At 37.8% G+C, this 24,937-nt stretch overlaps 1 protein-coding gene across 5 annotated transcripts in view; it reads left to right on the top strand.

Annotated features, from left to right (window-relative positions):
- The window catches only part of LOC311282093 (tubulin polyglutamylase TTLL7-like), a 164,438-nt gene that overhangs the window by 112,891 nt on the left and 26,610 nt on the right, over nucleotides 1-24,937 (top strand). For all 5 annotated transcript variants that reach the window (XM_084395657.1, XM_084395660.1, XM_084395658.1 and 2 more), the window contains 6 exons: nucleotides 272-366; nucleotides 1,979-2,126; nucleotides 3,718-3,791; nucleotides 6,529-6,664; nucleotides 17,807-17,893; nucleotides 19,215-19,377. In XM_084395657.1, coding sequence (XP_084251783.1) covers nucleotides 272-366; nucleotides 1,979-2,126; nucleotides 3,718-3,791; nucleotides 6,529-6,664; nucleotides 17,807-17,893; nucleotides 19,215-19,377 — 703 coding nt within the window. The remainder of the gene's footprint in view (nucleotides 1-271; nucleotides 367-1,978; nucleotides 2,127-3,717; nucleotides 3,792-6,528; nucleotides 6,665-17,806; nucleotides 17,894-19,214; nucleotides 19,378-24,937) is intronic.

Below are 24,937 nucleotides of genomic sequence, written 5' to 3'. Positions count from 1 at the left end.
TGATCTACTTCAAATGTTGACTACTGTAGTACATGAGGCACTCTATATTCTCAACATCAGTGCCAATTGCGGTTCCTGGGACACTAAGAGAGAACTTGTTTTTAATGAGAGCTGATGCCTCTGATTTCAGTAATGTGTAATAGTGACCGTTTCTACTGTGGCTTCTCTGTCCCCTTTAAAAGTTGGTGATTGCTTCAGGTTTTGATTTTGAAATTGAAGAAAACAATATGAAAGAAGATAACATCTCTCTATCTTTTTTTCCCCTCTACAGATCAATCGTGCTCCGAGTTTTGGGACAGATCAAAAGATTGATTACGATGTGAAGAAGGGGGCTTTACTCAATGCCCTGAAACTGCTCAACATCAGGTATGAAGCATTACTCTCTCCAGAGTCCCATTAGAAAGAGAAGCGAATGAGTTAATCAGAAAAATCACTCTCAATTGTCGGCTGTCCACAGTCTTTTTTGTTTTCAAAAATATTGATTCCTTGATCTCAACTAAAAAGTTGTCTGAAACTCTTTGATGGGTCCTCATGCATTTGTTATAGCTACTGTTTGATTTAAGATACAGTAAGAATAAAAGATAATTTTGGAGTTTTAGCTTATTGTGAGCACATTACGTGCAGCACCTGTGGTATTTACAGTATGTTCTGTTGCAGTGTGAAGGCCCCAAAAAGTATTTGGACACTTGAGCTATACTTAAAAATATCTGAAAGTCACTGCTTTGCATAACAAAATATTTAAACAAGTGGCATTTGCAAACAACCTTTTTTCAGGGCTATCTATCTTTTTTCACAGAACTAACTGAGCCATTTTGCCGTGACCCTTATGCAACTGAAATCAAGATGATATTTAGTAGATGTATGGAGTTCATATAGGTTTAAAGACAAACTCAACTCAAGATTGATAACCACAAAATGTCACATTATTTTTGGTCTTCATTTTGACCAAGATATCTTTTGCCATCAGAATTGATATAACGTGAATTACCAGGTTTACTGAATTTAAATGGTTATGAAATAAGTTAAAAGAAATGGAAATAACAAGGTGATCAAATTATTTTATCCCACTCGTCTCAGACAAATAATTTTTATAGTTATAATTTTAAAATAATTACAGTAATTGTATATTTTTATTTTATTTTATTATGCTGTATGATGGCCCCATAGACTTAAGTTGTAAGTGCTTTACTGTAAATACCAAGGGTAATGCATTTTCTTCAAACTGAAGGATGAATCATAATGTTTTTTTTTAAACGATTTTATTCTATTTAACTTAAAATATTCATTTATGTTTATGTGTGTGTGTGTGTGTGTGTGTGTGTGTGTTTGTATGAAAGTTGTGAATGTTTGCTTGTGCTTACTTTCAAAATTTGAGTGATGACTGCCTGTGTACATCTGTGCATGTATAGTTGTATGTCAGTATGCGGGGTATCCGGTGATTGATTACCATAGACCTGGCCTTCAAATCCCAGGTCCACCCTTTGTACTAAATATACCAGAGTGGCCCAACAATGGTCCTAGGAAACAACAGCAGACAAACTCAATACAGCAGTGGATCAGATTTCAAGGATGCATTGCTACCATTCTGTCGCAGTGATTTTCTTGGAAGTCTCCACAGATGTTTACTGTGTCCCAACTGATCCAGCTGAGTTTTTCCCAGTAACATATCAAAGCAACTCCTGTGTTATTTCCCCAGCAGTGGCTGGACAAATCCAATAACTCAGCGAGAAGTGTGAAAGTCGTATCAATAAAACGAGAGGGTTCCCCTGTGGTTCAGGAGCCCACTGACCCTGAGTGGTCACTTTCAACAGCAAATTTGAAGGGCCAGTGAGCGATGAAATCTTGAAGTGCTGAATGCTGTCAAGTCGAGTGATGTATGGAGTCTCGGAGTCTGTCAGGATTTCGGCTGGGAGTTTAGGCTACTTTGAGTGCTATTACTTGAGCATTTCCTGTTTTTTTTTTTATTTCTTTTACCCAGAGCGAGTGATAAACGACGGAATCTGGCCCAGCAGAAAGCGGAAGCCCAGCGACGGCTGTATGGACAGGGATCCACGCGGAAACTGACGGCCGGATCATCGGACTGGGAGAAACAACGTCACCTACTCGAGCGCAGGAGAGAGGAACTGGTACGACCCATTCAGCTGTTAGAGAGCAACATTTTATTAGGTCATGTTTAAGTTAAAGGTCCCGTTCTTCGTGATCCCATGTTTCAAACTTTAGTTAGTGTGTAATGTTGTTGTTAGAGTATAAATAATATCTGTAAAATTATAAAGCTCAAAGTTCAATGCCAAGCGAGATATTTTGTTTAACAGAACTACATCGAACGGCCGGTTTGGACTACATCCCTCTACTTCCGTCTTTAATGACGCCACTAGAACAGTTTTTTTGACTAACCTCCGCCCACAGGAATACACAAAAAAAAGGGGGCGTGGTCTTGTTGCGCTCCCACGGAGAAGAGGAAGAGTTGCGTTTGTAGAGTGTGTTTGTCGCCATGTCGTAGAGACGCTGTTATTTTCATCCCGGAGTCCAATCACCTTTGTTTGGCCTTCCCAGGGACGCTGTACTTCTCCGGGTCTGATTCCGTCTCAAATTGATAGGGTAATATTAAAGACATGTTTACAATAACACTGAGCGCATGCATCTCCACGTTATGGTAAGAGGCGTGAACTTTCCGGGCAACGTGCGCTAAGCTGCTGTCGAATCACAACACAGGAACCGCTGGCACAATCAGAACTCGTTACGTATTTCTGAAGGAGGGACTTCATAGAACAAGGAAATCATCAGCCCGTTCTTAGGACAGTGAAAACAGCGACCTTCAAAATGAAAATTCTGTCATTGTTTACTTACTGTCAAGTTGTTTCAAACCTGTATGAATTTCTTTCTTCTGCTGAACACAAAAGAAGATATTTTGAAGAATGTAACCAAACAGTTGATGGACCCCATTGACTTCCATGGTATTTTATAAGTCAATGGGGACAGTCAACTGTCTAGTTACCGACATTCTTCAAAATATCTTCCTTTGTGTTCAGCAGAAGAGAGAAATTCATACAGGTTTGAAGTAACTTGAGGGTGAGTAAATGATGGCAGAATTTTCATTTTTAAGTAAACTATTCTTATAAGTATTCATATTTCAAAATGCAGACGTACAGACAAAGCATGTTTTCAGAGTAAGTTCTTATGGAGCTTTGTGCACCAGTTCTTGATTGGTCTTTCGATCAACTTTTTTATTAAATGAAGAGATGAATGAGGTTGAGATGACTGCAGGTAGGTGGTATTTTCAAAGGGCAAAGCTAGATGCAAAAGAGGAGTGAGATTTGGGGATTGGGGGCTGAGCGAATATGCCTGTACCAGCATTTAACAGAGATCAGTGACTATTATAGAAGACACCCTGCTGCGCCAACTCAAATTGACCAGCTGACCTTTCCGCAATTATAGTTTTTGATGTATTAAAATGGTACAGTGGGAGTTAAATCTATATGAATTATGAATAAGCCCCCTGTATTAACAAGTATAGAGGAGAGACTGTTATATGCGCCTGCTAACTCTCAGACTTCATTAAGGTGCCTCGTAATATGGGAAACGAGTCATTCAGTGACATTGTTATTCGCTTTTGGGTGGCTAAATTACACTGCAGGATAGCACCAGCAGAAACAGGGCATTATGTCTTTGTCATTCTTCCTACTTCTCACCACTTATTCACTTGTGTTGTGCTTTCAGAAAGAAAGACTGGCCCAAGTACGCAAGCAGGTCTCCAGGGACGAGCACGAAAAGCGCCACCTGGGGAACTACAGGTAGGGAAGCCGCTTTGACAATTGTTATCCTGTAAGAATGCCCGCTTACTCCTGTGGGGTCTCTTGTGGCTTGGTTTGTGATATGCGATGGTATGAATCAATTTCTTGGGCTATCATGTGAGGACAAAGCAAGGACAAAGGTTGTTTCTAAGACTTAAACAATTCTGCCTTCGTAGGCAGAAGAATTAGATAGTAAGGCACCAAGGCATGTCTGAATCCAGTGTTTAGGGAACATTTTGTTTATGAACATGCCCCCATTCGTGTTGTTCAGTGATTGGAACGAAAATAATATATATATATATATATATATATATATATAGAGAGAGAGAGAGAGAGAGAGAGAGAGAGAGAGAGAGAGAGAAAGACAGAGAGAGACAACATTAAAGGCTGTGTCATGCAGAAATAAATTTATTTGCATTTATACTACACTAGTAGTTACACTAAAAGCCATGTTCAAAATAAAATAAAACGGAATTTCATTCATTCATTCATTCATTCATTCATTCATTCATTCATTCAAGGCATGGAAAATGACATATATAATGACATAAAAATGAAATATATTTGCAATATTTACTACCTCACTCATGACCAGTAATTTGAGAGCCCTGGTGTCACCAAAAGTTGCCAGTCTTTTTATATATTCTTTTCAGACAAGGAAATCGCTTTCTTCAAAACATTAAACAACTCCAAGTTGCTCCTTTAATGACTACTAATGTTTTGTAAAGAAGCCAAATTCCTTAGCAGCCAAATGCTTCTTGCATTTTATTACTCATGTCAGGTGTTACATTCAAATTCAGACACCAGGATCTTTTTAAACGAAGATTTAATTAACCTGACCTCATGTTACATTTAAATTCAGACACCAGGATCTTTCAAACGAAGATTTGATTAACCTGACCTCATTACAGAAGCATCTCAACTAACCATTTGTATTTACTGAAGAGGTAGGGTGGCTTCTTCATAGTGAAACTGCACCATTTAGCATATGCTGATTTTTACACACCACGAGTCACTTCGTAATTGCAACAAATCGCTCCTTAATACGGAGCCCCCACGTCAGAGCCACAGAGGAGGAATACGAAACAAATGCCTTTTCTTAAATAGGTCATTTTATGTTCATGCGCGTAACTGCTGTTCTGTTCAACTCTATAAAAACACCCCAAAAGATGCTGAAACATAAAAAAAAGTGTTTGAGGTTAGTGGGTCAGACCCAGATTTCAGCGTGCCATATGCCGAAGACTAAGCCCACTTACTCTTACTAGATTACTTCTCCCACATAAGTTTGTCCATCGTGCTTGTAGCTCTTAATGGATTTGGGGCGGTTTATCTTCTGATCTGAACATTTACATTACTTGAGCTTTTGATTACATTGAAGCTGGAATCCAAAAGAGCTGTTTTAAATGTCACATGCCAAGTGAGTATTAGTTTATTAGACGGAAATGTGGGAGGTATAACGTGTCACTTGCTCCACCTTCACTATTTATTTAGATTGAGGCGCCTATTATTTTGATCAGAGGATCTCAAATGGTGGGTCAGTCTGTTCTAAAAAAGGAAAGAACGATGCTAAATACAAAACAAATAAATACAAATAAAATAAAACTTGTTTTTTGTAGAAAAATGTAATAAATGGGCTTATTACACAGTTTTCTGGAATATGCTGAATGGTAAAATGTTCAACACTGTGCTAGTTTCATGCTTCTCGTATCACTCTGTGGTCTTTTTGTTCTCACATGATAACATTATTTTAACTCAATTCTTTATATTTAAGGTTAATTTATGTGGTAAGTAGCTAGGATAATAATCAGGATAATTCTTGCAGTCTGAAAGTCAAAATCATCTTATGATCTCTACATTATGCCTTACATTATCAACATTTAAAAGGGAGTCCAATCAAACTCTACAGTATTTTGGGACAAATACAGATTTGTGACTGGTTAAATAGCTAATAGTAATAATAGCTAATACAAACAGCTAATACAATAACAGCTAAACCTGGTAAATCACACTTATGATGTTGTTTATGTTTGTATAGAATTTAAATTGTTTTCTAATTTCTATTGGTCTAATTCATGGTTATATGGTAACACTTTACAATCAAGTTTAATTAGATTAGTATGTAATGTAATGTGTTGTTTCACTACATTAGTTAACATGAACTAACAATGAAAAATACTTTATTAATCTTCATTTATTAATCTTAGTTAATATGACCTAACAATAGACAGTTGTATTTTTATCATCTAACATTAACAAAGTTTAAAAGATCAATAAATACTGCATTAATAAATACTGAATTAACTTACTTTAACTACATGTACTTCTTGTAAAGAGTTACGAGTAATATAAATGCATTTAAAGGTTTTTTATATATATTTTTTGCACAATTTTGGTACTGTAGAGTGTTGCTGTCTGATGTCTAATTTAAAATCTGGGTCCCGAAGCAAAGCCAGTTGCTGGTTTTGATTATATGCACAACCCAATATGGCGCTGATCTGAAGATCCATCACACAGATATAGACAAAGGTTTACACGTCTCTGGCTTTTGTTTAGTCTTAACGTCTAATATAAAGACAAGTTTATTAATCATTAGTATATACACAGCATTAATGGACAAATGCATGTGTGAAAAGAACGATTGAGGTTTGTTTAAGTGATTAGAAAAGCAGGCAGACCAGGCTGCTAAATCAGATAATCAGATAAAGCTTTTTCTCTCCCTCTCCCTCTCTCTGCACAGATGTATTTACCCCCCAGATGACAAGCTGCTCTTGGAGAAATATGAGAGTCTCCTTTCAGCTGCCTTTCAGACATTCCTCGCTGGGCGAGCAGCTTCACTTCAAAAGGAAATGAATAATCCACTGAAACGAATGAAGGCATGTACCTGAGACGCAACCCAACAGTCTTTTGCTCTTTTCTTTCTCTTCCCCCCTACAACTACTTCTTCCTTCTACTCGGTCTTTTGCATTTAAAATAAGATGAAAAGTATTTTACTCCCTAACTCTTTTTGTGGCCATCTGTTTTTCATTATTGGAGTTTAAGGCAACCATCAGTATTACTATTGCTCATTCATATGGTTAGGGATTTAAACAATCCATTTGTGCTATAGACATGAATGAAACCTCAAATCATGTGGCTAGTTGAGAAGAGGTGTGCTAATACTTTTCTAAGTGATGAGACTTATGATTTATTTATTTATTTATTTTATTTTTGCATGCCTGGCACATAATAAATCTGGCCCATTGACTGGCACTGTATTCTGAGCCATTCAGAATCTTGAGACTAACCTATAGACAGTGTTGGGAAAGCTATTTTGAAACTGTTGCTTGTAAAACTACCTGGTATTCATATTTTAGTTTAACTATAGTCAAGCTAGCAGTTGGCGACACTACAAGCTACAAAAATTGTAGCAAATTATACTAAATACAGCAAATTAGTATAAAATGTTTTGTTGTAGAGCAACTGCAACTGTAATACATAAAATTACAATTGTGAAACAAAGTTTTTTATAAAGTCTAAAGTCAGTTACGAGAAATAAAGTCACAAATGTGAGATATGATGTTGACGTTAGATTCAGAAAGAGTTTTCAATAAGGATCTCAATTAGGCTGACTCTAAAAACAGTTAATGTAATTGACCTTAGCATGAATGGTAACATTTGACTAAATACATTATTTTGTGAAATTATGGTAATTTCTATTGTAATTAGGGCTGTCAAGCATTTACATTTTTTTATCTAATTAATCATAAATTAATCGCACATCAAATTTGGCTGAGAAATGACTCCTAAAATATAATTTTAAGTAATTATTGTGTTAAATGAGAAAAGCATCAAATAGACATTACAAAAAGTAGCTTTATAAAGAAATATTTTATTTGTTTCAATATAGAATTTATTTGTCACACTCGGGTTGAGGAAGAAGATGAGACGTGGCAAGCGGATCTATTAGCAGCTTAACTTTAATTAAACAACAGAAGAGTAGTAATGCATGAGAATCATGTAACAGTGTGTAATCAAACATAACAAACACCACACAATGAACACAGAGAACCGAAGGTCTTATATACACAGGATAACGAACTTAAGTGAAAACAGGTGTGCACAAATTAATAACATAATAAATAACCATGACAAAAAAAGGATGAGCGAGAACACAGGACACAAAGAAAAGCAAACTAAAAGTATTTGAAAATGAAACCAAAACAGACTAAACATCACATTATTACATTATGTTCCACAAAAAAAAGTCATACAGGTTTGAACTATTCACAAAATATGAAAATATTAAAATAATACTTTCATTATGAAATGATACTCTAAATAAGAAACTTAAACTGCCAGTAGGTGGTGGTAAATGTCTGTAAAAGTCATTGAGTCATTCATTCATTTGATTTATTCAAACAGCTGATTCATTCAGGAATGAAGTAAATGTCTCTCTTTATGAATGGGCCATTGAATCATTGGTTCACCCGATTGATTAGCTCAAAACGCAGATTCATTCAGAAATGAAACACCGCTGTGTGTTGCTCGAAGACGCACAACAGTTCTACTCTGGCTTTATAGGTAATACGTCTTTTCGTTGACAAAATTGATTAGAAATTATTAAAATATTAACTTCTTATAGAGCTGCACGATTCTGGCTAATGCTTGGATTTTATTCATGATTCACGATTCTCTCACGATTCTGAAAAGCTTTATTATTTTAAAGATCTACAAACCCTGAACATTAGGTTACCAAACAAGATAGAAACAAAATAAGACATAATACTCTTTGCTTCAGTCAAATTTAAACAAATGCTGTAAACAAAAATAATGTAATATTTAAATAAATTAAATTAAATTAAATGACAATTAAACATTGACAACATTCAAAGGTATTATGCCAGGCTAGACCTATTAAAGATTCTTAGCAAGAAACAGTAGCCTATCAACATTTTGGGGTATGGTGTTGCGTTGAATAGCATTGCTTTTATAGGCGTTTGTTTCGTCTGGCCGCTGGTACTTTGTGATTGAGCAGTTTTGTTTTTAACCATCTCATACTGTAGTATGTGATGACGTTTCAGGTGATTTAACAGATTGGTGGTGTTACCCTTCATTGTAGAAACGATGGAAACTTTGCTTGCAATGTATGGCTTGTTGAGCAGCATCATCTGGTTTGAAACCGGAAAAAGCCCACACTTTGGAAAAAGATCCTCTTTTCGGTACTAAAACAACGTCAGGGTTCTTATCATAAGACCTACTTGCGCTTGGCTCTGCCTCACTCATTCTTCTGCTCTGCTTAGTTTCTTCTCAAGTCAAGACACGTTTATCGACTGTCGCATGCGTTGTTCTTGTGATGCAACTAGCACACGCACATCTGGCTTTCACAATACCCGATGTGACGTCAAGGCGTCATCGCGCCCGCTGTGAGTTATGGCGCGTTATTTCGTTGAATATCATTGGCAGAATCGTAGAAATGCAGGATTAAGATCGCGTGGGGAGTTGAATCGAGATTGCGATCTTTTAACAATTAATCTTGCAGCTCTAACTTCTTATTTATTGAACTGTTGTATACAATCAATATCACATTTGCATTTGTGCTATTCAGGACAAAAACAGGACTCATGATATTGCGCTCATTACTCTTGTGATATTGCTTAACTATATCATATGATATAAATATGAGACAAAACAGGGATATTTTTGCCCTGATATCTTTCATTTTAGGGGCATTCTAACTGCATTCTATAGGTTATATTATACAGTGAGCTGTTGCTCTGCTTCATGTTTGTCACCAATCAACTGTATGATCAATGTAAGATGACCTACGTAGGTCTGTGGCAAGACATGTGCGTTAAATGCATTAAATCATTTTAACACGTTATTTTTACTAATTAATTAAAGTGAACGTTAAATCGACAGCCCTTTATTGTAGTGGTTTATTTAAATTGTCACAATTCTCAGTCACCACCCAGTCACCACAGAACTACATTTCCCAGCATCTCTCCTGGTTCCCACCTGCACTCAGTCAGCCATCACCACACCTGCCACTGATTATCACCTCATCAAGACACACAGATAACACAGATACCAGTAACGATTCTGTTATATTGATTATGTTCTATGGTTGTGTGGATCATCCCATACAGTAGAGGAAGCAGTTCCAGAGAGAGAAATTCCAGTGTCCATTCCAGTGAGAGAAGTCCCTGAGCCCGCTCCATCGCGGCTCCTGCCCCTGAGCCTGCTCCGATGTTGGCTCCTGCCCCTGAGCCCACTCCAGAGTCCGCTCCAGTCCATGAGACTATACGAGAATTCCCCCCAGACCAAGAGTCCGCTCCAGAATTCAGCCAAGAGTCCACTCATTTCCCCGAACTCAGTCAGGAGCCTGCTCAGATCCCCGAACTCAGCCAGGAGTCCACTCAGATCTCAGCAATTCATTATGTGTTCGCCCCTGCTCTAGAGCTCAACCTAGAAGCCTCCTCCTGGTTAAACACCAGCCTAACCCCAGCACTAAGGAGGAAAGAGATCAACCTTTCATCACTGCAATCCCTGAGCCCAGTCCAGTGTCGGCTCCAGCCCCTGACCATAGTCCAGTGATGGCTCCAGCCCTTGACCAGAGTCCAGTAATTGCTCCAGCCCCTGACCAGAGTCCAGTGATGACTCCAGCCCTAGAGTTCAGTCCAGAGTCCGCTTTAGCCCCACAGTTCAGTCCCGGGCCCGTTCTTGTCCTAGAGTCCAGCCCAGAGCGTGCTCTCGTCCCAGAGCTCAGCACAGTGACTGCTCTACCATCAGAGTCCTCAACCAACATGGCCACCATGGCAGAGTTCCCCACTATCCTGGATTCTGCCATCATGCCTGAACCCAGCCATATAGTTCCAAATCCAGGGGATTCAGAGACCCTTCTACTACTGAGTGCTCTACCCGTCATGGCAGTGGCCATCATGTGTGTCTGGGCTGCACACTCAAACTCTTATCGAAGTGGCGGTATTCATCAATGAACTTTCTGTATGCCCTAAAGCGACCACGGAGTTCGTTCACGAATTTTCTGTTTACCTAAATGCGACCATGGAGGTCATTCCCCAGTTTCCTATCTGTCTAGATGCAACCACGGAGGTTGTTCCCAAGTTTCCTGTTTGTCCTTTGTCCTGTTTGCTGCTAAGAAGGTCATACCCAAATTTCCAGTTTGCCTTGATGTTGCCATGGAGGTTGTCCTCTGTCCACAGAGGTCGATCAAAGTCCCTTCATCACGGCCACAGAGGCTGATCAAAGTCCCCTCGCCAAGGCCACATAGGCCGATCAAGGTCCCCTCGTCGCAGCCTTGATGGTTGCCCTTGAACTCTGTTTGTCTTTGTTTTATTAGGTCTGTCAAAATCAGCCCTTCAGACATCAGCAAGCCAGCTGGCACTCCAGACGCCCGTCTTCCAGTCGGCACTCCAGACACCCGGCTTACTACTGGCACTCCAGACGTTCTCAAGCCTGTCACCCATCCAGATGTTCTCAAGCCTGTCACCCATCCAGATGTTCTCAAGCCAGCTGCCCTTCCAGACGATCTCAAGCCAACTGCCCCTCCAGACATTAAGCCAGCTAATCCTCCTGATGGTCTCTAGCCAACCGATCTGCCTGGGGTTAGGTTTGTCTGCTCTGATGGTGGTGTTTTTTGTCTCCGCCTTTGGAGGTCTAAAGCTCCACTGTGGGGATCTACTGTTCTGCCAGCTCCACATTGGGAGTCTTCAACTCCGCCCAGCATCATGGACCTTCTGCTCTGGATTCTACCCTTGCTCATCCTGTCCTGGCTTCTTCCTCCCCAGTTGGATTTATTTTGGCGCGAGGTCGCACCTTCCTGGAGGGGGTAGTACTGTCACAATCCTCAGTCACCAGCCCATCACCACAGAACTACATTTCCCAGCATCCCACCTGCACTCAGTCAGCCATCATCACACCTGCCACTGATTATCACCTCATCAAGACACACAGATAAGCACTCGCCTTGCATAACCTCATTGTTTGGTCTCGTTGGACACTAGCATGTTTACTTACCTGTTGATCCATACCGAGCTACTTACACAACTATCTTCCTGTGATACTTACCAGTTACGATCCTGTCTTTTATTATCTTCCATCTTCAGTCATCATCAGTCATCTTCTGTCTTCAGTCATCATCAGTCATCTTCAGTCTCCAGCCATCCAGTTAATATCAAGAACTGTTATTCACAGTTAAGTGTTTGCTGCTATTTAATGAACTCAGTCTCCCACCTGCTTGCATCGTTTGTTTCCTGCACTTACCTGCAAATAAACACCCTTTGTGGAAGTTACCTTTGTGTTACATCCTTCTGTTTGCTGACAAATATGACTTTTTTATAATAAAATATAAAAATGTAATTGTTAAGCAATGTTTTAAAAGCTTTATTAGCCTTTTATACAAATTGTCCCACTGCATTTCTGAGCATTTTTTCTCTTTTTTATTTTTATGGAAGCCTCTGCTCTCAAATTCTCTATTCAGATGGAGTTCATTATTGTGCTCCGCAACCTCTCTGAAACCTCTGGATGTTCATTTTACAGGGAATTTCAAGGCCGGATCTTAGTACCCATGCAAATGAATGTGGCATATTGTTGGAAGGGTTTCATCCTCATAGCACACATTGATGGAATCTGAAGTCTAGCATTGGAGCGGGATTGCGCATGAGTTTGAAAGGAGATTGTTGTTAGGCTGGTTGTAGTTTTGAGTCAGGAACTGACTGTTGACATGGCAGGGGAGTGTGTGAGCCATTTTCTACGGAGCTACTGTAATGTCTGGCTTATTTCGGGCAAGATTCAAGAGCCCTGAGTTTCTGCCATTGCCTTGTATGTTTTGACCTTTTTGTCTGTCATTGTGTTTATGTATTGTAGCTTCAGACTTTTAGCAACCCTGAGCATTTAACATTAGTCTAGGGCCTGTCTAATTCTCACAAATTTACAGAGAGTTTGGGAAGTTACTCAAAATAAGTCATTAGTATTACTAATTACTAATTACTTTTCTAGTTTTTCATGGGAATACTTTAATAATAACTCTGTCTAAACAGCAATCACATTTATCTTTACTGTCGCTGCAAAATTGGCTTGCTCCAGAATCACTGGATTACAATAACCGGCCAAATTTACGTCAACAGTGCCTACTCTGAGGTTGTGGTTTATTTTTAAGGACCCTGATCATTTCAGTCTGATCTGATGAGAGGTACAGTTCAGCTTGAATTTTATTTTAGCTGACATAATGTAATGCAGTCGGTGCAAAAAGGCTGTTTTTGAAAGATGCAGCAGGCAGCAAGGGCAGCACAAACTATACTGGACCCGAAAGCAAACTCACAGTTCACGGCTTGAAGCAAAGCATTGTCTCTCATTTCATTTGCAAAGAAGCATTTACATTTTAGAAGCACAACAGCAAAAAAAAAAAAACCAAAAACAGTCAATATAATACCAAGGATCACAGAGAGGGTGGAAAATGGTCATGAAAATCTAATTGATGCCACTAAAAATTGTTAGTAGCCAATGACTTCTCAGATAATAACTTTTGTTAATGAAATGATCTCAGGGACTGAGACTGACAGATATCAGGGACTGTCAAATCAGATTTTCTCATATCCACAGACTAATATAACATTGTTATTAGAAAAATCAAAAAATGTCCAAAATTACATTTGATTAAGGTAAACAATAAATTCTGTTGGTCATTAGATAAATGGACTTAAAGGGATAGTTGATGCAAAAATGAAAATTCTGTCATCAACGAGGTTGGATTAATCGTTACATGGATTGCTTTTTGTCCTTTCTGATGCTTTTTGGTTTTGTTTTGTTTGCTTGGACTTTCAATGGATGGAATGAAATTATGAGATAATATTGAACAAATCTTTGTGTTCTGAAGATGAACTGAAGTCTTGTTGGTTAGAAACGACATGAGGGGGATAGCAGATTTGTATTTTTCAGTAAACTATACCTTCAATGATTAATTTATTACTCTAGTGCAGTAGTTCTCAACCAGGGGGCCTTTGCAAGCTTCAAAGGGGGCCGCAGGATGTAAAAAAAAGAAGAAAATAAATAAATAAATAAATAAATAAATGTATGTATGTATATATATATATATATATATATATAAAACTTAAAATGTCCAATATTATTGGAAGATAAAATCATGTGGGCTTTCCTGTCTATTAATATATATATATATATATATATATATATATGTATGTATGTGTATATGTGGTTAGAATTATTTGCCTCCTTGGTAAATATGATCAAAGATGGCTGTAAAAAATAAATCTGCATTGTTAATCCTTTTGATATTTTATTTAAAAAAATAGCAAAAATCTAACCTTTCATTGAAGTAAAAGAATTGAAAGTGGGGGGGGAAATCACATTATGAAAAACATGGATCTGGCAATCTGAAGGATCTGGAGAGATTCTGAATGGAGGAATGGTCTCTGATCTCTTGTCAGTTATTCTCCAAACTCATCACGCATTATAGGAGAAGACTCAGAGCTGTTATCTTAGAAAAAAGGAGGTTGCAAAAAGTATTTAATAAAAGGGGGCAAATAATTGTTCCCAACGTGTTTTGGAGAAAAACATTTATCTCATAATGTGATTTTCCCCCCCAATTTCAATTCTTTTACTTCAATAAAAGGTAAAATTTTAGCATTTTTTAGAAATAAAATATCAAAAGGGTAAACAATGCAGATTTATTTACTCTATCTAAATTAAAATGTTAAAATAATATAAACACATAATAAACACATACAATCACAAAATGTTTATTCCTTTTATATTCAAATTATAATTTTTTTGAATAAGAAGAAGAATAACAAACAGAACATAACTTCTGGAAAGACAAAACAAATTGTGGTTAATTCATATATTTAATTAAGCATGCTAATTAATTCAATATATCAAAAAAAGAAAAAAAGAAAGAAAAGCTGCTTTATCATAATTACAACAGAAATACCAGAAAAAAATATCAGCATATATTGAATACTCAAAACTCAAAAACTTACCAATACAAATCCATGGAGTTTCCAGCTGAAATTAACACAAAAGGCAGTTAAACAGCAACAACTTTATTTCATTTTCACACAAAATTGTGATTACAGGGGCAGATTATCGATTAATAAAGATTTATTTTCACTTGGTTCCTTGCACAATACTATGTTATGACCTCAAACAATTATATCGGTGCATAATTTGTAAACTAATAAGTTTTGATGTTTGCATCATCACATAACCAGCTCCATATGTGTAGCTTTTCCCATGCAGTAGACTTGCTCGGTAGCTCACCAGGTAAACTCGGGCACTCGGGTACTCAAGTCACATGAAACTCAAGTCTTGATAAAAGAGCTCAAAGACTTGTAGACGCAAGCTAAAATATCATGGTTGCTTCAGCAAATCTGTTTTGATGTAATGTTTGCTGTTTGTTTATAATATCAAGTATGTTAAGGAAATGTCGCCACAGGCACGTATTTCCAATGAGCCTGGGTTGATTTCTTTAGAACGCCTAACAAGCTGCGAACAGCTGTGTGCGGGAGAGAGCTTTGCCTGTTGTTACCTTGCTTTTCACAACCACAACCAGCACTCAGTAAAACATTAACAATGGCAATTTCCAGCATTTCACCGCAACTTATTGTAACACACGCTGACAAAATGAAAACTCCTGTTGAAGATGCGTCCTCTGCATTAGGCACACACCTGACTTAAGCTATTTCATATGTTCCCACCATCCCTGCCATAAATGATGCTTAAGGCCTATCTAAAAAGAATATCCCCAAAATTGACCCAAAACAAGGTAACAAAAACAAATTTCATAAACATCTAAGCAAACACTGCAGATATTGACACATCACCTGCAGTCAGAGTGTTGGCTTATTGTGGGCTTTTTTTCTCTTTACCTACTGCCTGAACAATAAGTCTCACTCTGAATTTGGGAAACAATGGAAGGCGGCGATGAGCAAAAGAAGTTTAATGCACTTAAAATCTCTCTCCATCTGAGCCAGAACAACAGATCAATGCCTGGCTTATTGAGTTACAGCTGGGATAATGTTTCTGCTTGAAAAGCATGCAACATTTGTAATGGAGAAACATCAGAGTCACATCAGAGAAACGTAAAAAAAATTGTTGATTCAGAAGCAGATTCAGAACAGTATTGATCAAATTCTTGAGACTGTCACCAAAATACATTTATTGTTTGTTTATACAGCTGCACGCCTGCCGTTTTCTCATCTGAACTACTGTCATTATCCAATCTTGTTTTGTTTGGACTGGATTTATTTGTATGAACCAGTTGACAGACACTAAGTCCCTTTTTAGATTAAAATTTAGTTTTGGATTCAAAGCTTAATAATATCTCTCATGTCAAATGAATAAAATATTATTATACACTGAAATATACAAGTTATTTTTGACGTTATTAAATAGTAATTAAAATAATAATGGTATTAAATTGAAAACACCTAACGTGTTTCTGAATTATTTTGATATTTATAAATTAAAATTGCAAAGGGGGTATAATCATCTGGAGTTAGTAATGAAGAAAAAGTCTGTATTAAAGTAAAAAATGTGAAAGGTGTTACATAATAGACCATACAGATAATTAGATAAAATAAAATATATTTATCAAATGATCCTTGGAATTTATGACTACATCAAGTACCCAATTAAATGCACCAACTGGTTTGAAAAACGTGCAAATCAGATAATTAAAGAGAAAGGCTAACCTTTTATAAACCTCAATAAACTGGTCTGGTTTGCTCATAAGTGTTGGAGTACGTCATGCCGATATCAAAAGAACTGCCTGAGCCCCCCAGAAGGAAAGTTGTAGAGGCTTATGAGTCTGGGAAGGGATTCAAAGCCCTTTCCAAGATATTTTAAGTCCACTATTGTAAGTAATCTACAAATAATGGTTTCAGACCACTGGCAATCTGTCCAGGCTGGTCTGTCACACCATTCATCCCAAGAGCAGAGTGCAAGATGTTTCAGGATGTCTTAAAAGAACTGTAGGGTGTCATCAAGGGATCTGCAGGCAGCTCTAGGAACAGTCAGTGTGAATGTGCTACTGTTGTGGAAGAGAAATACGTCATTTTAAAGACCGCTGGATTTATCAAAAGTGTTACACTATAATTGGAATCAGAATTATTAATCATACTGAATCATTCCAATAATTAGTTTTACAGTGTTTTAAATTAACTGGTGTTGCTTGCCTGAATCATTGGTTTTAATTCATAAAATATAATGGAAAATGAATTGGTCATTTTAGAGGTAGGATTTAGTAATCTGTGATTTGTAATACCATGGAACTTTAAATTTAGAGTCTTTTCTCATGTGAACTGAGCAATTGCAGTGAACCCATACTTCAAAGTCAACAACAGAGTGCTTTATTTGAAAGAAATGACAAGGAAGAAATGCCGAATAGATTATGATGTGTTAAACTCAAAGTGTGGTTCAGATACAGATTCCAGATGGATCCCTGAACTCGAAACACATGGCTTTGATTTATGCCAAGAAATTGTTTAGGTGTCATGCAAAGTACTGTTTTGATTTAGGACTTTTTTCCAGAAATTACTCAATTTGATTACTTATAGTTTGCACAAGATAATAATGTGTTTAAAATATTTTTGGAATGAAGAGGCCTCACTAAAATTATATATATATATATGTTTTTTGTGCTGATTTCACACTAATAGTATGAGTTGGCATATATATCCAAAACAGTTGTATTTTGATTGTTTTAGATTGATATTTGATCTTGATCTTTATGTATTTAATATAGTATCGCTTCATAAGGGTCAGTTAAACCATCCATTATTTCATCCAAATAATTTGATTTAAATATACATTTCACAGCAAATATTTGGTTACAAATAAACAATATATGATCAATATGCAAATAGATGATTTTGATTGTTACAAATAATCACCAATATATAATCAATATGCACCAATAAATCAACACATAGTAATATATAATTTATATTATGTGAAAAACAAAGACAATCTTATGCATTTGTTTGTGACTTGTTCTGCAGGAGGAAGATATCCTAGACCTCCTGGAGCAGTGTGAACTGGATGATGAGAAACTGTTGGGAAAAACCTCTAAACAGAAAGGTTCTAAGGTACGAAGTCACAATTGTAGATAAACTCACTTTTTTTAATCAAAAGAAATTTAAAGTAATTACATTTGCCAACTATATTTACTATGTACATTTTATTTCTTTTTTTACATGGCAAATGCTTTTATCCTAAGCAAGTTGCTTTGCATTCAAGGTAGTTTGAGAATTTTTGGAGACTAATTCGATTACGTCATTCGCAATGAGTCGGTGATCCCCACTGATCTCTTTTACCACAGTTCTTATTACTCTTATGGTTCTCTGATTGGTGAAATCACACTGACTTATGATTTTTACAAAAGTGCACCACCGCCCAGCAAAGGCAATGACTACACCAACACTGGAACTGAAAATTGTATGTTTTGATTGAGTTTTCATGCTCAGTTTTCTCTTAATCTGACTGCAGTTGAGCACTGTCTGTCACTGGACAGATCATAGTGTAAGCAACCAATTCATAACTTCACGAAATAAGTAGTTACTGCTTTTGAATTTGTACGGCAGCCTATGCTATTGCTATCTCAGAGCTCATGATAAGTCTGTCTTGAAAGTTTTCTTTACAATTCTATAATATAGATGGAGAAAATGTATGGGGTTATTACTTGTGGTACCTGACTATCAAAATGTCACAATGCAAAATATAATTCCCCCCTATTTTAGGTTGGGGTGAAATAGTTGTCATGACATTTGCTGTTACAGACAGTTACATACACTGTTTGGCATGATTTGGAGTTGGTTCACTTTTGACTAGCAGAATGTAGGTTTCATTTTGGCAGTATCTGCTCTGATGGATTGGAACACTCTTAACAGTGCCATTACAGGGCCATTTGGAATAATCTGACAAGGCAGAAATTAAGAAATTTAAATAGTCCCGAGCAGTTTCTCTTAAAAAGCAGGAACTCTCTGCTTTCTTTCAAAACTCTGTTGGAGATTACATGCAAAGTGTTAATTTAGACAGACCTTTGAGCCAAATTGAAGTTGAAAAGGTGAAATTAGTGCATTCAGGAAGCTAATAGTCAGTGCATCCCAAGTGTTGGACAGATATTCAATTTGTTGTTCAATACTTCTTGAAGGACATAATAGATTAGTTCCCCTGGCATACAGTGCATGTGTTTCAGACCAAATGAACATTGTTTCTGCTGTGACATTAATCAAGACTTCAAGAAAATCAAGACAGGGTTCGCCAGGCATGCATCACCGCCGCCCTTACATTCTTTCAATAGTGGCAAGTGTTAATTGGTCTCAGGCTGAAAGCTGCAGAACTGACATTTTTCTAGGATGATCTCTCGTCTCTCCCTGCGGATGTGTTTATGTGATTGTTTGCCTGTAGGTCCTGTCATCCATGCCTGAGAGCAGCCCGACACCCAGAGGGCACAGAGACCCTGAAGACTCTTCGGCCAGCTGCAGCGACAGCAGCTCTGGTTCTGACGCTGATGGAGAAGATGAGAGTAGCAGCATCACGCAGGAGAAACTCAATCGCCCCGAACGCTCCAGTGAGTTCCTCCCCTTGGGCCTGTGAAAGAAAGTGCTCTGGGAACCTCTATTAGGTCCTTTCCACAGAAATGGTGCTGGTTCTCTTTTTCTCGAAATGGTTCCAGTGCAATCAATATGGTTCCATAAGTCAGGGTAATATAAAGTTTAAAATTCACGCATGACATAAAGTTGTCAGCAGACGACAACAACAGTTCTGATGGAAATATGAAACAAAACTAGATTGCTGTCATTATAATCAAGAAATCTGTTTACATAGGAAACAGTCAATGCAGAGATGTGCCAAGTGTTTCAAGCGTCTTGGAGACGTTCTCGCAGTTCTTCTGGATTTAGTCTGTGTCCGTTTTTTCTGTTTCTTCATGTAATCACAGATAGACTCGATGATGGTGAGATCAGATCTCCAGATCGGAGCACCCGCTGTTGTTAGACTGCTTGTACATACAAAAATCTCTCTGGATTATTAGGGCCCGAGCACCGATGGTGTGAGGACCCTCTTGGAATTGCTCTGTTTATTATTATTATTATTAGGGCCCAAGCCCTGAAAGGGCGAAGGCCCTATTGTTTTCGGTAGGATTATTATTATTATTATTATTTTTCTTACGACTATTCAGGCATTTTTGGGGCTCTTAACATGCTCAAAAACTCTTGAAACTTTGCACACGAGTCAGAACCCGCGGCCATCAGGGCCGGGCTGAAGCTGGTACCCGGGCGTGGCAGGGAGGCTCAACAGCGCCCCCTGGAACGGGGTCCGAAAACTTGGTCCATAAATCAAACACGCTTGCATGTAATAATATGAAACTCGGAACACATATAGATCTCATCGGGCCGCACAACTTTCATGCTCTAAGTTTTACGCCAGCCCAACAGGAAGTCGACTATTTAGGGTTGTTTGGAAATGCATGCTTAGGAATTTGAAACACTTCTCTTAGGGAATTCACCCGGTCAGCACCAAACTCGGTGTGCATGAAGTCAAGACATTGAGGATGAAAAATTGCCAGGGGATTTTTGATATCTCGAACGGTTTGGCTGTGGCGAGGAAACGAATTTATGGCGAATAATGGGACACAGGAAGTGTATTATAACTTCTGCATACATTGACTGATCTTGATAAAACTTCAGCAGAGTGTTCTTGCTCAGAGGCTGATCACATTGATGTGACTATTGTGAGTCAAAGTTATAGCGCCACCAACTGGCAGCAGGAAGTGTGTCACTTTCAAAATGCTTTGAAATCACCCTCTTATTTTAACCCGATTTGCTTCAAACTTTATGTGAATAATGTGGACACACGGCAGATGTAGACCTGTGAAAGGTTTATTGATATCTTAGATACTGTTGCCGTGGCAACGCATCAAACTTTAATATTCTTTTTTGATGCTTTTGAGACTCTTAACATACTTGAAATTGCATGAAACTCGACAGACACATCACATTTATTAGCCAGTAGACATGTGCAAAGTTTCAGAAACGGGCGTGGTGAGGGGCTCAGTAGCGCCACCTTTAGTCAAAAATGGGGGCTTAGTTTTACATAGAGTCACTAAACTCGCTATGTATATTGTTCTCATTAAACCGGACAACTTTCTAATTCACACTTATTAGCTGAGAGCAACAGGAAGTCAGATATTTTGGTTTGAATGTGATTTTTTGGAGAATTTTCTCTCTCTCTCTCTCTCTGTGTGTGTGAGGGGTGGGAGGGAATTTCCAATTGATTTCAGTGTGTTTCAAGGTTTCAGGGGCTTTTGGGGCCCTTAACGTGCTCGAAAACTCTTGAAACTTTGCACACAGGTCAGAACCTGCGGCCATCAGGGCCGGGCTGAAGCTGGTACCCGGGCGTGGCAGGGAGGCTCAACAGCGCCCCCTGGAACGGGATCCAAACACTTGTCCATAAATCAAACACACTTGCATGTAATGATATGAAACTCGGTACACATATAGATCACATTGGGCCGAACAACTTTCGTGCTCTAAGTTTTACACCAGCCCAACAGGAAGTCGGCAATTATGGGTTGTTTGGAGAACGCTTGCTGTGGAATTTGAAACACTTCTCCTAGAGAATTAATTAAATCGCCACCAAACTCGGTGTGCATGTAGTCAAGACTTTGAGGATGCTAAATTGCGGACGGATTTTTGATATCTCGAACGGTTTGGCTGTGGCGAGGAATCGAATTTATGGCGAGAAAAGAGAAACACGGAAGTGGAATAACTTCTGCATACATTAACTGATCTTGATGAAACTTCAGCAGTGTGTTCGTGGTAAGAGGCCGATCAGATGGATGTAGCTATTGTGAGTCAAAGTTATAGCGCCACCAACTGGCAGCAGGAAGTGTGTCACTTTCAACATGCTTTTGACAAAAGTGGGGGGGTTACTTTTAACTACAGTAAAGAAAAAATAGTTTGTATATTGTTCTCATCAAGCCGGACAACTTTCTAATTTACATTCAATAGCTCTGGCCATCAGGAAGTCAGATATTTTGGTCTGAATGTGAATTTTTTTGCAAAATCAGCCTCTGAATTTTTAGCCACTCCTCTTAAACTATTTATTTTATTCGTACCAAACTTTTTCAACATGATGAAACTACATTAAATATGCTAAATTGTGAATGGATAATAAATATCTCAAACGGTTTTGCTATGGCGAGGGATTAAAGTAAAAATCTTCTAAAAATGTAATTATATACCATTTATTTCTATATAAAAGTATACAAATATCACAACTAAACCCATTTTATTCTGTTTTTGCAATTCAAGAAGAATGAAAAAGTTAAAAACAGGCTATTTAGTGCTATTTGGTTCAACAAAAAAGCAAACATAGGGCTATACTGCCCTCTTGTGTCCAAAAGGACATCAAAATAGTATATAAAACTTTTTACCAAGTAGGCCAATATTGTATTTAAATATACATTTATTAGGTATGTGTCTGAGGATATTTTCCCACCGGTTAATCGATGTGTGACACGAGTGGGTGCTTTTAAATCGCTAATATAATAGTGAAAGAAAAATAATGATAATGTTGCACACACAAATCACACACATGTGGGAAAGAATGATGCTTTTAAACAACACTAAACCGCCATTAGGTGTCGCCAGGCATCCATCTTAATAAGCGAGTCATTGATTCATTCGTTCAAACGATTCGTTCGAATGAGTCGATCATGATTAAGACAGATGTTTATGGATTGATCATTCAATCTTTGAGTCAACCGATTCGTTAAAAATGCTGAATCGTTCAGTTATGAGAAAACACGTGATGCGTGATGGTTCTGCCGTGATCTTTGTTTAACTATTTTCGCTGCTGAAACAGAACAAAAACAGTCAACATTGCATCTAAAATGTAAGTGACTTAATTGTAACTGTTTATTAACCTGTTGTATGAAATCTAGGGGTGGGAGAAAAAATTGATTCTTAGATGCATCGCGATGCGGACGTGGACGATTCTGAATCGATTCACAAATGTCAAAAAATCGATTCTCTAAAAAAATATTTTTCTAATAACGTAATATTGACGGAATGCAAAAGGCGGAACTCTAAGCGGACGTGCGTGCAGTCTGTGGCGCGCACATAACAGAGAAGTTTCTTCTGCTCACCAAGGCTGCATTTATTTGATTAAAAATACAAACAAAAACAGTAATATTGTAAAATAGTATTCCAATTTAAAACAGCTGCTTTCTATTTTAATATATTTTAAACTGTTATTTATTCCTGTGATCAAAGCTGAGTTTTCAGCATCATTACTCCAGTCGTCACTGTCACATGATCCTTCAGAAATTATTCTAATATGATGATTGATGCTCAAGAAACATTCATTATTATTTTAAATGTCGAAAACAGTTGTGTACAGTCTTTGATGAATAGAAAGTTCAAAAGAACAGCATTTATCTGAAATCTAAAGCTTTTGTAACATTAAACACTACCGTTCAGAAGTTTGGGGTCAGTAATAATTTAAATTTAAATTTTGGGGGAAAGAAATAAAATAAATCAATACTTTTATTCATCGAGAATGAGTTAAACTGATCAAAAGTTACAGTACAGACATTTATAATGTTAAAAAAAATTTGTATTTGAAATAAATGCTGTTCTTTTGAACTTTACATTCATCAACGCATTTTGAAAAAAAATCTGTACACAACTGTTTTCAACATTGAAAATAATAATTAATATTTATTGACCATCAATCATCATATTAGAATGATTTCTGAAGGATCATGTGACACTGAAGACAGGAGTAATGATGCTGAAAACTCAGCTTTGATCACATAAATTAATTACAGTGTAAAATATTTTAAAATGGAAAACAGCTGTTTTAAATGGGAATAATATTTCACAATATTACTGTTTTTGTTTGTATTTTTAATCAAATAAATGCAGCCTTAGTGAGCAGAAGAGACTTCTCCTAAAAACATAAAAAATCTTCCTGACCCCAAACTTTTGAACGGTGTGTATATATATATATATATATATATATATATATATATATATATATAAATATAGCTGCGAGCAGCGATGGAGGGCCAAAGCCGGCGGTACCGCCACCCCGGTGCCTTTAGGTAACTAAAGGCACCGGGGTTGCGGTGCCACCGGCTTGGGCCCGTAATCGCTGCTCGCAGCTATATTTATTATTATTGTTGTTCAAGGGTTCGGGGGCTTTTGGGACCCTTAACAGACTCAAAAACTCATGAAACTTTGCACACAGGTCAGAACCCGCGGCCATTAGGGCCGGGCTGAAGCTGGTACCCGGGCGTGGCAGGGGGGCTCGACAGCGCCCCCTAGAACACAATCTTAAATCTTGGACACATACAAGAACGTATTAGTATGAAACTCGGTACACATATAGATCTCATCGGGCCGAACAACTTTCGCACTCTAAGTTATTAGCTCTGCCCAACAGGAAGTCAGCTATTATGGGTTGTTTGAAAAACGCATGCTGTGGAATTTAATGTACTCCTCCTAGGGAATTGATCCAATCCACACCAAACTCGGTCAGCATGAAGTCAAGACATTGAGGATGCTAAATTGCGGACGGATTTTTGATATCTCGAACGGTTTGGCCGTGGCGATGAAACGAATTTATAGCGAGAAAAGATAAACAGGAAGTGTGTTATAACTTCTGCATACATTAACTGATCTTGATGAAACTTCCGCAGTGTGTTCGTTGTAAGAGGCCGATCACATGGATGTGACTATTGTGAGTCAAAGTTATAGCGCCACCAACTGGCAGCAGGAAGTGTGTCACTTTCAAAATGCTTTGAAATCACCCTCTTATTTTTACCCGATTTGCTTCAAACTTTATGTGTATAATGTAGACACACAGCAGATGTAGACCTGTGAAAAGTTTATTGATATCTTAAATACTGTTGCCGTGGCAACGCATCAAACTTTAATATTCTTTTCAGATGCTTTTGAGACTCTTAACATACTTGAAATTGGATGAAACTCGACAGACACATCACATTTATTAGCCGGTAGACATGTGCAAAGTTTCAGAAACGGGCGTGGTGAGGGGCTCAGTAGCGCCACCTTTAGTCAAAAATGGGGGCTTAGTTTTAAGTAGAGTCACAAAAATCGTTA

Source organism: Rutilus rutilus (assembly GCF_951802725.1).
Source record: "Rutilus rutilus genome assembly, chromosome: 22".
In the NCBI taxonomy this organism is placed as follows: Eukaryota; Metazoa; Chordata; class Actinopteri; order Cypriniformes; family Leuciscidae; genus Rutilus; species Rutilus rutilus.
Note: the sequence above shows the minus strand (reverse complement) of the source record. Positions and strands in the feature narration are given on the sequence as shown.